General features: G+C 45.9%; 1 protein-coding gene across 7 annotated transcripts in view; it reads right to left on the reverse strand.

The window, feature by feature from the left end:
• Positions 1-16,011, reverse strand: part of myt1la (myelin transcription factor 1-like, a) — a 47,274-nt gene that overhangs the window by 7,431 nt on the left and 23,832 nt on the right. For 4 of the 7 annotated variants that reach the window (XM_062411562.1, XM_062411558.1, XM_062411561.1 and 1 more), the window contains exons 7-14: positions 14,412-15,042; positions 13,797-14,254; positions 11,978-12,112; positions 9,774-9,864; positions 8,041-8,151; positions 7,596-7,816; positions 4,986-5,269; positions 3,817-4,041 (exon numbers count right to left, since the gene is read on the reverse strand). In XM_062411562.1, the coding sequence (XP_062267546.1) occupies positions 3,817-4,041; positions 4,986-5,269; positions 7,596-7,816; positions 8,041-8,151; positions 9,774-9,864; positions 11,978-12,112; positions 13,797-14,254; positions 14,412-15,042 (2,156 nt within the window). The remainder of the gene's footprint in view (positions 1-3,816; positions 4,042-4,985; positions 5,270-7,595; positions 7,817-8,040; positions 8,152-9,773; positions 9,865-11,977; positions 12,113-13,796; positions 14,255-14,411; positions 15,043-16,011) is intronic. The other 3 variants (XM_062411563.1, XM_062411560.1, XM_062411559.1) reach the window with 1 other exon arrangement.

Genomic DNA, 16,011 nt, shown 5'->3' on the forward strand with positions numbered 1-16,011 from the left:
ACACGTATACAAAAGTAGTGACACAACTTGCCATCATAACACATTCCACAACTTTTTGGGATTACAAGACCCGACTACACTCGTAACCACTGATTTACAAACATGAACATCTTCTTCCAGTTTTACATGAACACAAAACGTGGAGGAGGAAGAGAAAAAACACACAAAGAAAGGACAAAAGAACCGTTTAGACAAACACAACAATGAAATGATCACACATTGTGTATAGAACTGTTAAATATCTGTAACTGACTCAATAAAGAGCAGTTTTCTTTTCTCCTCTTTTATGTTTCCATCTTTTTATCCTCGTGGGATCAGCTCATCACCTTTTCCCTTTCACCTCTTAATGACGAGTTTGATTCCTCACAGGAGTTTTGTGGTGATTTTTAATTGAACAGTGTCAAAAATGCTGCTTATTATCTTTTTAGCGAACACATACGATAAATACTATTAATCCTAAAGCCTGAATGTTTGCATGAAAACACAAATACAACCAAATATATAGAAATTAGAAGATATATTTTGACAGATATGTAAAAGATCTTTTCTGCATTGTTTATCCAGTCAAATGAAAGTTTTCATATATAATTTTAACTCTCCAGAGTTTTCCTGAATTTACTCAGGGTTCTTTTATCTCTACTGTTAATGTTATTATTACTATTATCATTGATGCACGACCTTCTGTATTTTAACCCTTTTTTTTTACCTGTTGTACGTTATCATATCAGCAGGGGTCCAGTCAATTCCCAAATAATAACTTCTTTCATTTAAGTACTTTTTAAAACTATAAATCAGGTTCTGGACAGAACCCTTGTGCTGGAGGTCTTCTAGTTGCCGGATGATTGCGGGGTCGAGGTTCTTCTCCCATGAATCATGAGCACAATCAGCTGAAGGGCAGAGGAGACCAGTTCCCTTTATCTCCTCCTGCAGAGCGTCTGAGGATACGCCGCAGTCTGCTCTGTAGTCCACACATCACACCTCCTCAGTCGGGAGCACAACTCCCATCAGCCACCGGGCTCCGGGCCCCGGCCTCCTCCTCCTCCTCCTCCGCAGCGTTGTGCTTCATTAACGAACCCAATTACTCTCCTGATTAAAACCTTTCACTCCGACGCTCTAAATCCAAATGTAGCAATTTGCTGCGTGGATTGCTCTGAGTCATATCAGGCCTGCGAGGACCTGGAGCGTGCAGAGGATCTCCTGTGTTTGACTTGTGTAGTAGAGGCGTGATTCAGCGTCGCAGAGCTGCAGAGTGCGAGTGGACGCAGTTCTGCTTCTGTGCACAGGGGGGCGCACTGAGCCTGCAGGAGAGGAAGCTGCATCCTGCACCTACCAGGGTTATTCTCTCATCAGCTCATCACAATGATTTAACAACAGGTTCGGACTTTAGTGAACGATTAAACTGAAACAATTTCAATTCAACATATAAACAATAGTCATTATACATTTTATTTTGGCTTTGAATGCTCTTAAATATAATAAATCCACATATTTCTAAAACATAGAGATATTAAGTTGATTAGTCGACAATCTACAATCCATGAAGAAGTTTTTCACATTTTAAATAAATATTTAAGAGCATGCTTTTCTTTCCTTCTTCTTGTCTTGATATGAAAAATAAAGGTTCTAATAGTAATTTGATATTTATCGACTATTAAATTAAAAATTGAGGAAAAAACTTAATTTACAAATTAGATCAATTTTTTCTTTCAGGAAACTTTTAAAGAAATGATAAAGAATGTTGATCTAACTGTAGAATTCAGTGTTTCCAAAGAATCCAAAATAAACTCTGAACCTAAACTTAAATATGGAAATCAAATCATAAACTCCACCTCTGCATTTATCAAAGGTGCAAACAAAAATAAAGATCTTGTTTTTTAGCAGCAGAATCTCACTTTACTTTTCCTTCTGTTTCCATTTAAACTTGTTCTATATATTATAAAGATATGCTTTTGATTCCACGCGTTAATTGGAACGCTTCTAAAAAGTTAAATTAGATTTTCACATATTTTCACAGAATATATCACTGAGGTAAATTAGCAGTAAACTTTTTAAGCTTCGTTCCTGTTTCTGAAACCAGACTCATAAACTTCACAATAAATACGTGTAACTTATAAATGCATCTCAAGGGCGTTCATGTCTGAAGAAACTTCCAAATGTGAACATAATAAGTTTGATAAGACTCAGATCTGATGAGGATGAGATTCACGTTGTTCGATTTCTGCTCAGGAAGCTTTAATCTTCTTATTTATCCTGGAGAATAAAGCGAGCTCTTCTGTTACAGCAGATTTATTATTATTATATTTATTTGTTTGCATTATTGAACATGTGTCTGTATTTGGAGGCTTCAGGGTGAGAAAGACCAACGGCAGCTTTTGGCAGGAAGCCGTCGCTCTGTTGCTGTTTTCCTGCCTCTGCTTGGCGAGGACGTTCATACGCACACTACTACACTTTAACTTACAAACTCTTATGTATGTAAAGCGATGCAAAAATTATGCACAGCCGCAGCAGCCAGCAGAACGCCCACAGTGCTCCTCTGATGTGCAGCAGGAGACGAGCACCAGCCTCCAAACCACGTCCATCTTTTAAATCTACAGACTTTCATACAAACTCCATGTTCCTTAAATCTCTCAATTTAATGCTCTAACCACATGCTGCTCCCATGTACGTTGAATTAAGAGGTTAAAGCCCTCGACCATAACTGTGATGTCGAGTTTCACTTTGGCCCAGAACAGATTCAGATGTTGGTCCTAAAGTAACTTATCCACTGATCGTCACTTTAATCTCTGCATTAAAAAAAGAGCTAAATGAGTCTGTGATCTGCTTCTGCATCACTGAACCTGGGAACAGAGCTTGTGGAGAAATTACCTCCAAAAATCCATTAATTTGTCTCAGTGTATATGAGGCCATTAATCTGCAGAGCGGCTCTGAACAGGAACGCTGCTGCGGAGTCATCTCTCTTAAAGAGCAGCTTATAAACCCTCAACTATAGGCTGTAAAAGATTCTTAACATTTACTGCAAACTCTTAATTCTACAGTCGTCTGCAGTGTTGATACTTCGTCCCAGAAGCTGCGGTGACTCATCGTCAGGGTTCGAACCACCGGAGCAGAGCAGCAGCACTTCATTCACATTAGGTTTCTGTGTTTTCAAACTAAAACCATCTCCGTCCACACCAGCGTTTCGGCTCCGTATCAGTTTAAATAAAAACCAAAATGAAAGAACAGTTGTGTGGATGTAACTTTCAATTTCATGCATCTGCTGCTGGGAATGAGCTGAATGGTTTCTGTTTAGGGTCCAGTTTAAAAGTGACTTCCAGTTTATATATTAAACTTTTTATATCATCTTTATCATCTTGACCTGGACTCTGTGGCAGAAGAGGAAATGTATCTCAATGGGACCGTCCTGGTTAAATATATATAATATAAATATAAAATCTGCTTTTATTAATCTGGAATTGTGAACTGTAAATTAAACCCAGAAGATTTTAATATAAACCAATAAATGCAGCTTTGTAAACTTCCTCCACAGATTCTGTGAATGTTTTAAAATCTCAATAGTGTCGACTCACTTATAAACCAAAGACTTTATAAACTCTAAACTTCATCTTTAGTTCAGATGCTTCACCGTATATCTACTTCACTTATAGACTCATAATCCAGAGCTCTCTCAGCGTCAGCCCTGAAGAACGGAGGTGGAACATTTCCTGAGTATCATCATTAAAATGAGAAATTCCCATAATAGAGCAGTAAAGGAAACCCGTGTGTGAGGTGTGTGGTTTGTGTTTGAGCTGTGCAGAGTGACTCGGGTCTTCCTGGTACCTCTTTGTGGTCCTGCTCCTCTCCCAGGCGTTTGATCTTGGTGTAGTCCACGGGCAGGTCCCAGCAGTCGGCCTCGCTCAGCTGGTAGCAGCGGCTGCTGAGCAGCGCCTGCCGCTGGGGCGACATCGGCTCCAGGGGGGTCAGCACCGTGCCGCTGCCCTCTGGGCCGCCGGGCTGCCCCCCCACGTCCACCGCACCGCCGTCGTCCATGTCGTCCACCGGACTCTGAAGAGGACACAACGAGACAACTCTGAGGACTACAGCTGGGAACACGGCAGTCAAAGTATTAAGTGACAGTTCTGAGGGTTTTAAATAACGTCTCAGTTCTTTAATAATCAGAATCAGATGGTTGCAGTGTTTGAGCCTCAGAACAATAATAATAATAAAGTTGAGTGTGTTGTTCTGTAATAAAACTGTTGGACTCACACGTCACAGGTTTAAAATAAAGACTTTTTGTCTCCTGCATGAGTGCAATATTTCATAACTGTGGATCCTAAAATTCCCATAATCCTTAGAGGTTTAGGGAATTAAACTTTCAAACTCCCAGCTGCTGAAAAGTTTTTCAATTTAAAAGTGTCTGATCCCGTCGGAGACCTTCCTGACATCAACAGGGTGAGGGCAGACGTCAGGGTGTTGGCCCCGCCTCCATTTACCTGTGCTCCGCCTCCATAGACCTGTGCTCCGCCTCCATCTACCTGTGCTCCGCCTCCATCTACCTGTGCTCCGCCTCCATCTACCCGTGCCCGCCTCCATCTACATGTGCCCCCCCTCCATCTACCTGTGCCCCGCCTCCATCTACCCATGCCCGCCTCCATCTACCTGTGCTCCGCCTCAATCTAGCTGTGCTCCACCTCCAGATACCTGTGCTCCGCCTCCATCTACCCGTGCCCCGCCTCCATCTATTGTGCTCCGCCTCAATCCAGCTGTGCTCCACCTCCATCTACCTGTGCTCCGCCTCCATCTACTTATGCTCCTCCATCTACCAGTGGTCCGCCTCCATCTACCTGTGCTCCACCTCCATCTACCTGTGGCCCGCCTCCATCTACCTGTGCTCCGCCTCCATCTACCTATGCTCCTCCATCTACCTGTGCTCCTCCTCCATCTACCTGTGGTCCGCCTCCATCTACCTGTGCCCCGCCTCCATCTACCTGAGCCCCGCCTCCATCTACCTGAGTCAGCAGGTCCTGTTGTTTCCCTCCCAGCACATGCGGCAGCTCGCGGCACCTGGTGGACAGGTTGAGGATTGCCGTGGCCGCCATGTGGGCCGCCTCCATGTCGTGGGTGTAGTCGAAGCTGCTCTTGCTGCAGGTGCTGCTGGCGCTGCTTCCTCCTCCGCCCCCTCCAGCACCTCCTCCTCCTCCTCCTCCGCCGCAGCTCAGGCTGCTGCTGCTGCTCGGTGCGTAGCTGCTGGTGGTGCTGCTGGCCGGGCTGGACGTCTTACAGTAGCGTTTAGCTGCAGGGAGGCACACGAGTGGTTAGGCTGAGGGTGGCGAGCAGCCAGAGGGAGCAGCAGATGGATCGTTAGAGAAGAACTGAGAATTGATTTCTCTTCAATTCAAGCAAAACTAGACAGAACGTTGCAGGAGAAATTCCAATGCTGGTCATCTTAAACAAATCTAATCAGGTTCAAAGACAATAAATCATCTTTATATAGTTTTGTGTATGTGTATAAGTCTGATGTACATTATTCGTCTGTACCACTGCTCTATAATTAACAAATTATTACATAATGCTTCAAATCCTAACTCCTACCCCCCCTTTAAGATTCAGTGCGGAGGAATTAGTGGCATCTAGTGGAGAAGTTGTATATTACAACCATCTTCTTTTGTGGTTGTCTGACTTTCTACAAGCAGGTCAGTTTCACTATTTACAGAAGAGTCGACTGTAAACTTCCTAAGAAGGACAGCATCACCTCTCTCTCTCTCTCTCTCTCTCTCTCTCTCTCTCTCTCTCTCTCTCTGCAGGTTATTTCTGCCTCTGGAGCTGCAGAGTCTGGATCTGCCCCCGTGTTCCTGCTCAGCTCCCCTGCTACAATACGAATAATAACATTAATATAATAATAATCATAATAACTGTTATTGCTGTTATATATCTGCTGGGCTTGCTGATGGTGGGAGCTGCCGGGTCTGTTGAGTTCAGTCAGGACCTGGGGCCTGAACTTTGAAACAAGCTCTTACTCGACCTAACTTCATCCTGGTGATCAACTGTCTCAGTTAACTAGTAGGTTAATGGTTCAGTGTAAGTTACTGCAAATCCTTTTTCTTGTTATCATTTGGTGTAAAAATACATAAAATAGTTTACTGACGTTATAAAGTGAGAAGTAGATTAATTCAATCATAGACTTTTATAGAAACAACCAGTGGAGTCGCCCCCTGCTGGTCAGAGAGAGAATACAGGTTTCAATCCCCCACTGGAAATAGTCCCCTACAATGCCCGATTTATTTTGAATGACATTTGCTAAAAAGTACTATCTAGGTATTTTGGGGAATTCCTGAGCTTTTGATGAGAAACACTGTGTTGAACTGCAAGAGGAAGATTTAAGTTGTCAGTGGGAACCAATGAGCTCAGAGGTAAACAAGCACATTGTTGTTTAAAACATGGAACCAGAGATTTAAAAGATAAAATAAAAACGCCAATAAGCAGCTGATGTGGGGACAAAACAAACAAAAGACACAGCGACTGTACGACAGTGAATCTGGGCTCTGCAGGCGGGAGTGACGCTGATGGAGGGAACGGCGGCGGAGAGGAGGGAGGGAGTCGTGACGGCGGGGAGCGCAGACACCTCGTCTAAAAAACCTCCCTCCCGCCTGCGCCTCACTAATGGCTCCCAGCCAGAGAAACAGGGCTCGCCTTCATTATCTCTCTCCTGCTCCACAATCCCTCCATCTGCACCTCCTCCCTCGCTCCATCCCTCCACACTCCGCTCAGAGGAGGCAGGCTCCTGGCTCGGCTCTTCCATCGCTCCAGCCATGTGGAGGGGTGGGAAACACTGGCATTTTCAGGGCTGTAACAAAGAGAGTGTGTGTGTCTGTGTGTGTCTGTGTGTGTGGTTTTATCGTCAAGTACAAAATGTTCTCCGGAGTATAGGAAAATGAATAGAAATCTCCCAGAGTGCATCATTCTGCAGGTTGATTTTCCTCCAGCGAGACACAGGACTGAAAGAAATTCAGCTTCCATCCATCTGCTATTTTCATGTGACAGAAACTGAAACGTGAATTTGAAAATGTTTCTACAGGTGAATCATTTAATAAATGAATGAACAGAAATTTGGATTGAACAGATTTTTTTCCGACAGTGTGAAACCTTTGTCCTCTCGCTCTTACTCGTGTTAAACTGCTGTATTGAAGATAAACGATGTGAGCTCATCCTCCACCCACTGCGACATTTCTCCTTCTACCAGGAAGCCGAAAACCTAAGTACAAAACACTGGGGGGGGGGGGGGCACACACCCAGACGACACTAGATCCAGATTCTCATTTGGATCCGAACCAAACACTCATAAACATCAGACCTGTAAAAATGTCAGATTTTGTCAGATCATCAAGATCCATGAATTATTTAAAATGAAATCAATGAAAATGTTGAAGAAGCGTCTCAGAAGGTTAAAGACAATGAGGAGAAATGTCCGGATGCTTCTTTGGGTCGTTTCCCACCGCTCCGCTAAATGTCATTGAAATGAGTTTGTTGTTTTTTGTGTAATTCTGCTAAACAACAAAGAAACACGGACAAACCAAGACGAGGGGAATCAGCCTGAGGGTGTGTGTGTTGGTTTTGCTCACCGTCGTATCCCTTCGGGGAGGTGTCTCGCCCGTGGAGGGACCTGGGGGCGGGGCCTCTCTTCCCGTAGGCGCCGTGCTGGCTGTCGTAGCCGCCGTAGTCGTAACTGGTCTTGGAGTATTTCTCCAGCTCCTTGGCCAGGTTGGAGCGCGGCGTGCTGGTGGGCACGTTGGTCTTGTAGCCGTACTGAGGAATCTCCAGCTGCTTGACGAAGCACATGGGCCTGAAGCACAGCAGGGGGGGGGGGGGGTGTTACCATTGGGCATCACTGCTTCATGTGAGGTATTAATGAAACCTGGTTTTAAATCTTAACATATGTTGTTCTGTGTACTTTCACTACACTATTCAGCTTCCCAGATTCAAGAAATACTGGTGAATATAATCTGCATCTGTTTCCTGGGGAGGGAACACAAGGTCACATTTCAGTGTCGCGCTGTGATTGGCTACCTGAGGACACGGTCCGACGTCTGATTGGTCTTCGGGCCGAGTTCGGGGGTGCTGCTCTTCTCGTGAACCTTTGCTATCTTGTCTGCCGCAGCGATGGGACAGCCGGACAGACTGGGGGGGGGCACACAACCTGGTTACACACTCTACTGTACAGACACACAAAGGCACACACACACCTTGGATCTAAATTAATATGAGAGGTCGGTGCTGATTGGACGAGGGTTTGTTTGTTCTCTGGTTTGAATTCAGGTTAAAAAGTTCGTCCTCTGTCACTGAAGGTAATTCACAAAGTTCACATACCAACAGGGAGGATACTGACACACACACACACACGCACACACACACACACACACACACACACACACACACACACACACACACACACACAACCACAGAGTGTGACGGATCAGCTCAGCTGCTGCTGGAGGAGTTTCCATGGCGACAGGGGGATGAAAGCAGCTAGCCGCGGCTAAGCTAACGAAGCTAACGAAGCTAACTAGCTGCTGCTTTGTTTCCTGTCCCAGTGGAGCTGTGCTACATAACACACCCTGCAGCCACGTCTGTGTGCACGCTGCTGTCTGCCAGCGCACGTGTGCTGCTGTCTGTGAGCTAATTTGTAAGTGTCTGACAGTGTGTGTGTGTGTGTGGGTGTGTGTCTGTGTTCCAGTGAGGCTGTGTGCACAAAACAGTGTCTGCAATCTGAGGCTCTATGTGTGTCTGTGTGTGAGAGAGAGTGTGAATCCTAATTACTTTACATAATTCAAAGTGTATGCGTGTGCCTGTGTGTGTGTGTGTGTGTGTGTGTATGTGTGTGTGTGTGTGTTAGTGTGTGATTAAGCCTGTGTATGTGTGTGTGTGTGTGGCTAGGCCTGTGTGTGTATCTGCTCTGCCTGTTAAACAGCTGAACTGCTGATGTGTTGCAGACACACCTTCACCTCAAACATGACAGCATTTTAATTAAAGCACATTTCCAACGTTCATCTTCACTTGAAAACGTTCCAACACTTTTGCACCAAAAAAACAAGTCTATAAATAATAAATATATATATATGATATATATTGCAGCTCATGTGTGAGTTGAAACAAAATTGCCTTGAATTTAAAAGCGGGGGAACGAGGCCACGGCTCAGGAATGTCAACAGAGACATGACTTCATCATCTTAACACAACATTTGTTCAAAAGACTCAGAGACGAACCAATAACAGCTGCAGGGAAAAAGTCAAAATGCTGAGTCATCGAATGGTCGAACCATTACATCCACCCAGGAGGTAATGTTTTCACCCCGGTACATTTGTGTGTCAGCAGGGTTACGCAAAAACTACACAACCGATTTCCATTCTGGGTTCGGATCTAGAAAACGGGGCCGATCTAGGAATATTTACTCTTTTGAGACAGGGGCCGTGTTTTGATGTTTTCACTGATTTCTCAGAGAATAATTAAAGAATCTTAATGAGGACATATTAAAGGGACTGATCTCTATGAGGGGTTCAAACTTTATCTAAACATGACTGTTGGGCCTCGGTGAATGTATGAACTCTGGTTTTCAACATCTAGCGTCTGTTTTGGTTTAAGACTTTTCAGGTCTGACCTCTGACCCAGAAATCAAATAGGCACCAGTGAAATGTCTCATGCTCGACCCCCCCCCTCAAACACACACTTCACTCTCCGAGCTGTAAACCCGTCACACACACGTCTCGCTCGCGGCCGGGCCGAACGCCGCTCGCTCACTCACCTGCGGTGCGAGTTCCTGTTGCTATTGACATGGCCCCGTCCGGAGCAGCCAGGGGTGGGGCACTTTAAAACATTCTCATACATGGCAAGGACTTTGACAGACAGGAGAAGGTGAGAAAGACAGCGAGGGTTAGGAGCAGACAGGAGAGTTACCGGGCGCTCAGCTACGGCGGTTAGACATGCACAGACCCCGGCTGCACCACGAGACACAGACACACACACACACACACACACACACAGCACGATGCAACATCCAGATGAGTTTGAGTGATGATGATCGTGTTGTTTTAATTCTTCGTCTGCTGCAACAGTTTTATTTTCAGTTGTTATTTTAAATTATATTTATTAGAAATTAAATAACCATTTTAGTTTTCACATATTTTCTGGTACTGCAAACTAGTATTGTTTATTTAGGTGTAATACGATATTTAAATGTTACTTCAACTTAAATGTAAATACTTACAAAAGAATTACATATGGATAAATAAAAATAGATACATAAATAAATGAAAAAAATACAGTTTGCAAAGAAAGGGTCTAAATTTCTCATTGTATATATATATCTCTACATTTATTTATTTATTCCTACATTTACATATCTAGACATTTATCAATGTATGTATTGATACACTTCTACATTTATTTATCTATTTGTGCAGTTCTACATTGATATATATTTATCTATATAAAGGTGAATTGGTTAGATTGGAGTGACGATTGGATCTACTGCTTCTGTCTTTGACTAAATCGGTTCATCGGATGGTTCTTGGTAAACTGAAATTTAACTTTAAGAAAACAAATAAACCTAAACATTTAAATTTTAATAATTACAAGTTCTGTCTACGTCATCATCAGGAATAGTCGGGTTAGGTTTTTAATAAAATCAGATATTTTCAGTCCTGATTAGATGTGGACAGGTCTGAGTTTTCCCTGTGACTTCAGTGTGTTTATCAAAGCCGGTGGAGGTTGTGAGGTTGTGAGGTCGTGAGGTTGTGTGGTTGTGTGGTTGTGTGGTTGTGTGGTTGTGTGGTTTAGTGGTTGTGTGGTTGTGTGGTTGTGTGAGTGTTCAGTGAATCACACGGACTCTGTTCACGTTACATCAGCGCCACAGAAACCAGAAGCAGACGTCAGGCAGGTGTGATGAGGAGGAGGAACAGGAAGTGAAGGAGGAAGCAAATAAAAGAACACGCTTGTGCCACAGTAAACATAAAACCTGAAACTATTCAAATCAGATTTCAAAGTGTTGTGCTCTTTGAAACTCACAACCTTGATCATACTTCACATCTATCAGACTTTACCTTGAGTTCGGATAAAATCCATGAATCACCCAAATATCCTCTCTCACACATTCCTTATGTTCTGATTTATAAAATGACAAATCATTAACTCATGAATTAAAAGCTTCAGCTCCACAGTCGTGCTCCGGAAGTCAAACCTGACGCATCAATAAAACTCTTTCAACTGAACACGAGCACACAGACGTCATGCAGGACGGGTGCATGATGGAGGACGCTCACATGCTCGACATCGTCAAACTCACTGCGACAAACATCTGACAAGTCATTTTTAAATCTTTTGTTTTCAACCAAACTTAAATATCTGCTTGATTTGACCTTTAAATTGAGTCGTGTGTAAATAATTCAGTACACTTTGGGTCATGAAGTAAAACTAACGACAGACAGGATTGTGTATTTACTGGATTTACTTTGTGTCTGGACATGAGCGGAGGACACACTGTCGTCAGATGACACATCAGCTGGTGGGGAACTTGTGTTTTCATTAGTTTTAAGAGGAAATTAAGGAAGATATATAAAAAATAAAACAAGTTTTCTCACAAGTAGAGATAATTTAATTGGTTTAGTAAAATGTAATTTCAGGTCGTTCTCATCACTCTGATGTTTGTTCAAGTTTTTATGATAAGTTTAAATTAGTTATAGATGATGATATAAAACAGGCTGAATGACAGCTGAGACTGACTCGTGATTGGTCAAGTGTGTGTGTGTGTGTGTGTGTGTGTGTGGGCGGGGTCTTGATGCTGTGGTTCATCTTGAAGGAAATGGACGTGAGAAGTTTTTATGATTCATACAGTTGGTAATTAGATTCATGAAGCCAAACGTTTGCAGCATCAGACTGAAGTTGTGTCTGAAATGACTTGTCAGATTGTTGTGAGTGTTTTCAGCACCACATGGCGGCAGTGGGACCTACTCTCAGGCGGGACTCGGTCTTTGTGGGGACATCCGGACAGGCTGCGGTGGTGCGGGTACAGACCGGTCACGTGACCTGTCCCGTCGCAGCCCGGCGTCGGACACTTGCTCTCCTTCTTCTCGCCCCTGGAAGAGTCTGGAGAGGACGGAGAGAGAGAGAGAAAGAGAGCGAGAGAGAGAGGAAGGAGGGGGATGGAGAAAACGAAAGAGAACAGGTTTGGGTAAATTTCTGACACTTCACCAAGAAAGCGTTTTTCTGTGAGCTAGTAAAAAAGCTCTTTGCGCTAACGAAGGCATTCCTCTGTGCTAACGAAGCCGTCTGGAGCCAATCAGAGTCTGTTGCTCGTCTGATTGCTGCAGCGCTCCGACGCTACCGGCTGCATTGGAGTGGATTTGGAGGAACAGGCCTCAGACAGCGTCCCACAGATGAGATTTGCTCTCCTAACAGCCCGTGCAAATTGAGATTCCTCATTCCTGACAAGCCGGCCGTCTCAACAGCATAAGTTGCTGTCAGGGATGAACCGGGCATCTGCAAAACAAACCGCGTCGGCCCTGAATGTTGAAGATGAACGCCCGTTATCTCCTCGGCAGCCGAGCACAGCGTTACTGAAATAACAGGTCCTAACAGCCCAGAGGTTAGAAAACCAATTCAAGCCAGAACTGCGCAGAGACATGTTGGGATCATGGGGAGAGAGACGTTAAAGTTAAAGTTGTGTGTTTGTTTCACGATCCAGAAGTGAGGCCTCAGGCGGCTGCAGCAGTGAAGTCAGACTCACAAGATAAACATCCCCCTGCTGACCTGGGTTCAGATTCTTGGATTAAAAGCTGCTTCGGGTCAAATGTAATACGAAGAGGTGACGACTTGATGAAAACAATTCAAACAACAGCAATTTACAGGAGTTTTTGATGTTGAGAACAAACAAGTCTTAGTTGAGTTTTATCCTGAAAAGCTGAATCAGAGGGGATGTAAATAAAAGTGCAAATATCAGAGTCAGTCGCTCAGGACGTTTCCCAGAACTTTCCTGAATTCGAATGTCTGAATGAGTCCAAGTGAGAACACAGAAGCAAAATGTCACGTTGATTAACACTGCTGTGTGTCCTGAAATCATCCTCCACATTTTATTAAAGATGAAAATATAAAACAAGACCTAAGCTGCTTTCAGACATGAACTGAAGTTGCTCCGATATTTTCCTGCAGCTTCCTCGTGAAATGTCTGTAAAATGTCGGAGTGAGCGAGTGGACGTGTTGATGAGGTTTCTAACACGTGACGTGAAACTGGAAGAACACCAACATCTCAGGATGAAGAAGAGGAGCCGCGCACGTAGACGACGAAGACGAGGAGGTTCCAGAGCTTTTGGTGATGAGCTGTAAACAACAACACAATCTCTGGGCCGAGCTTCATGTCTGAGAACAGCTTGTGTGACTGTGAAACGAGCAGAGTGCTGCTGTGCTGCTGAGGTTTGATGACAAACTGACAGATCTGAACCTGACACTGGAAGTCCAGGCCTCAGGTAAAAATAGTCCTGGGATAAAGAAACAGTAAAACAACGTCCCAGACGACAGCTTCTCTCAGAATAAACTCCTCCGGAATTGAAAGAATTGTTTTAAGAGCAAAAGTATTTCATGACACGTTATTCTACAGGTCAAAGGTCAAACCATCAGCGAGAGGTGACTGACATTTTATGAGACGACTGGAAGTTCTTCTATTTCTTGCAGCAGTGACCACAAACCTGGGAAATCAATTCATAGCGTAACAAGTTCGCTGAACACGGATCAGTAGTAACTGATTCGAGGTCAGTGTGTGGGGGGGGCTTCTTACCTTTAGGGTAGTACGCCCTCTTCAGCCCGTCGTGGTGCATCCTGGACTTGCGCTCCTCTCCACCGCTGCTCAGCCTCGAGCTGTGCTCTCCGTGGCCGTGGTGGTGATGGTGGTGGTGGTGGTGGTGGTGGTCACGCCGGGGCAGCGCGTGCTCCGAGGCCATCCGGTCCCTCATGACCTTTGCCCTCTCTGACTCCATAGCGATGGCCTTCTCCAGCAGCGACAGGTTCCCCTTGGCCATGTCGAAGGTCTCGTCCGAGCGGTCGGAGGCCACGGACGTGGTGTCCTCGTCGCCCTCCTGGCTGCAGCTGGTGGGGTAGCCTCGGGACGCCGGGCTCAGCTGCTCCTCCAGCTTCATCAGGTTCACCATGTCGGAGTAGCTGCGCTCCAGGGACCGGGGCTCGTCCAGCGCCCCCTGCTGGCAGCTCTCGTACCTGGCAGTGGGATAGAAAAGTTGACTGTGCAGGTGTCAGTCGCCAAAGATCCAAATCTGTTCTCAGAAAAGATGAAGTCTGGAGCGATAGAGACTGAAACTTTAATGCTTTAAGTGTTAGAATGTCACTAAACTTCTAAACACCAAGGTGAGGAACACACGAGCCCCGAGGAGGTACCCACCTGTTCTGGTGATGGACCATGTGGTTGTCCGTCTGGTGCTGGAGCTGCTGGTGGAGGGCGTGGATGGCCGGGCGGTCCGCCGGCTCGGCCTCACTCAGCTTCCGGGCCAGATCGAAGCACTGGTTCCTCAGACACTCCAGGCTGCTGAGACACACCTCCTCCTCGCTCTCGTCCGCGTGACCCCTGACCCCGTGGCCGGAGCGCCCGTTAGCGTGGCCGCAGCTGTCCACCATGATGCCCTCTGGGTAGCCGTCCTCGGGCAGCATGGCGCCGTGACCCTGCGCGAGGAGCTTCAGGGAGTCCACCGTCTCCCGGACCACGTCGCTGTCCAGGTCCACGCTCAGCTCGCCCTTCCTGCCCCCCCGCTCGCTGCCGTCCTCGTCCTCGTCCTCGTCGTCCTCTCCGGCGCTGTTGGAGGAGTTGCTGTTCATCTCGGACTCGGTCATGGCCTGGTAGGCGGCGTCCTCGGCGATCTTGCCGAGGTTGAGCAGCGACTTGGCGACCAGCTCGTCGTAGTTCTCGTAATCTTCTCCGGTGCTGTTCCCGGCGCCGGGGGGGCAGCTGTTGTTGTTGTTGTCGTCCTTCTGGCCTGGAAGGAGCTTCGATTGTCCACCGGGTTTATAGTGGTTCTCTACCGTCAGAAAAGAACCAGGAAAAACCTTTTAAAGCCAAAAATCCATCTCACATCAAAGCCGGTTTCTACCCATCAGCTCAGATTCCTAAACAAGATAAACAGCAGGTCATCGGTTCAAAACCCGGTGATGTGTGGATTCATTCTGAAGATAAAGTCACGTTCTGCTCATTTATTAAAAGAGGAAAAATCCTGCAGATGAAAAGGAAACAAAGCTTTTACATCCTCTAATCAGCTGCTGATGAACCCACTTTCCCTCTTCTTCCTGAATACATTATCTGCATCCCTCCCAATTACCATCCACTGTTTACCCACAGAAAACACACAACCCGGAGCCGTGCAGAGCAGCCGTCGCCCCGCGAAGCCTCGCTCTGGGTTTTGGGGACAGCGACGGCGAATGAGAGCAGAGAAATGGAAAAGGGAGGCGTGTGAGGTGCTCCGATTCAGGAGCCATAAATATCCTCAGGAGGAGAAGCCGAGGCAGAGCGCATGTGACACGTCCGCCGAGACGAGGCTGGGAACAGGGAGGGGGGGTGGGGGGGGAGTTAATAACTCAGCAGAGCTCCTCTCCCGATTATTCGTGAAGCGCTGTCAGAAGCGATTGAGGACACGGGGGGTGTTTGGGGGGGGAATGGAGGGAAACGTGGTGGGGGGGGGGAGCACCGAGCATCTGGTCGACCAGCGACTCTGCTCAGCATCACGGCTCCACCACCGCAGACTGGGTCGACACCAGCTTGACCCAGAACCAGCTGAACATGAGCCGGTCCCACAGACACCATCTCATGAGCTGATAACGTCTCTGTGGCTCCTCTTCAGACTAATTCAAATACGATGGGATCTTAGCAGATGTTTGACATCTGGAAAACAAATCCCGACACTGAGAAATGACAGCAGCACTCATTTCTGTTCACGTGACAAAGAACAGGCTTTGTTATCAGGACTCTTGGAAATGAGTAGAGGAATCAGAAG

This window comes from Platichthys flesus, chromosome 18 (genome assembly GCF_949316205.1).
Source record: "Platichthys flesus chromosome 18, fPlaFle2.1, whole genome shotgun sequence".
In the NCBI taxonomy this organism is placed as follows: Eukaryota; Metazoa; Chordata; class Actinopteri; order Pleuronectiformes; family Pleuronectidae; genus Platichthys; species Platichthys flesus.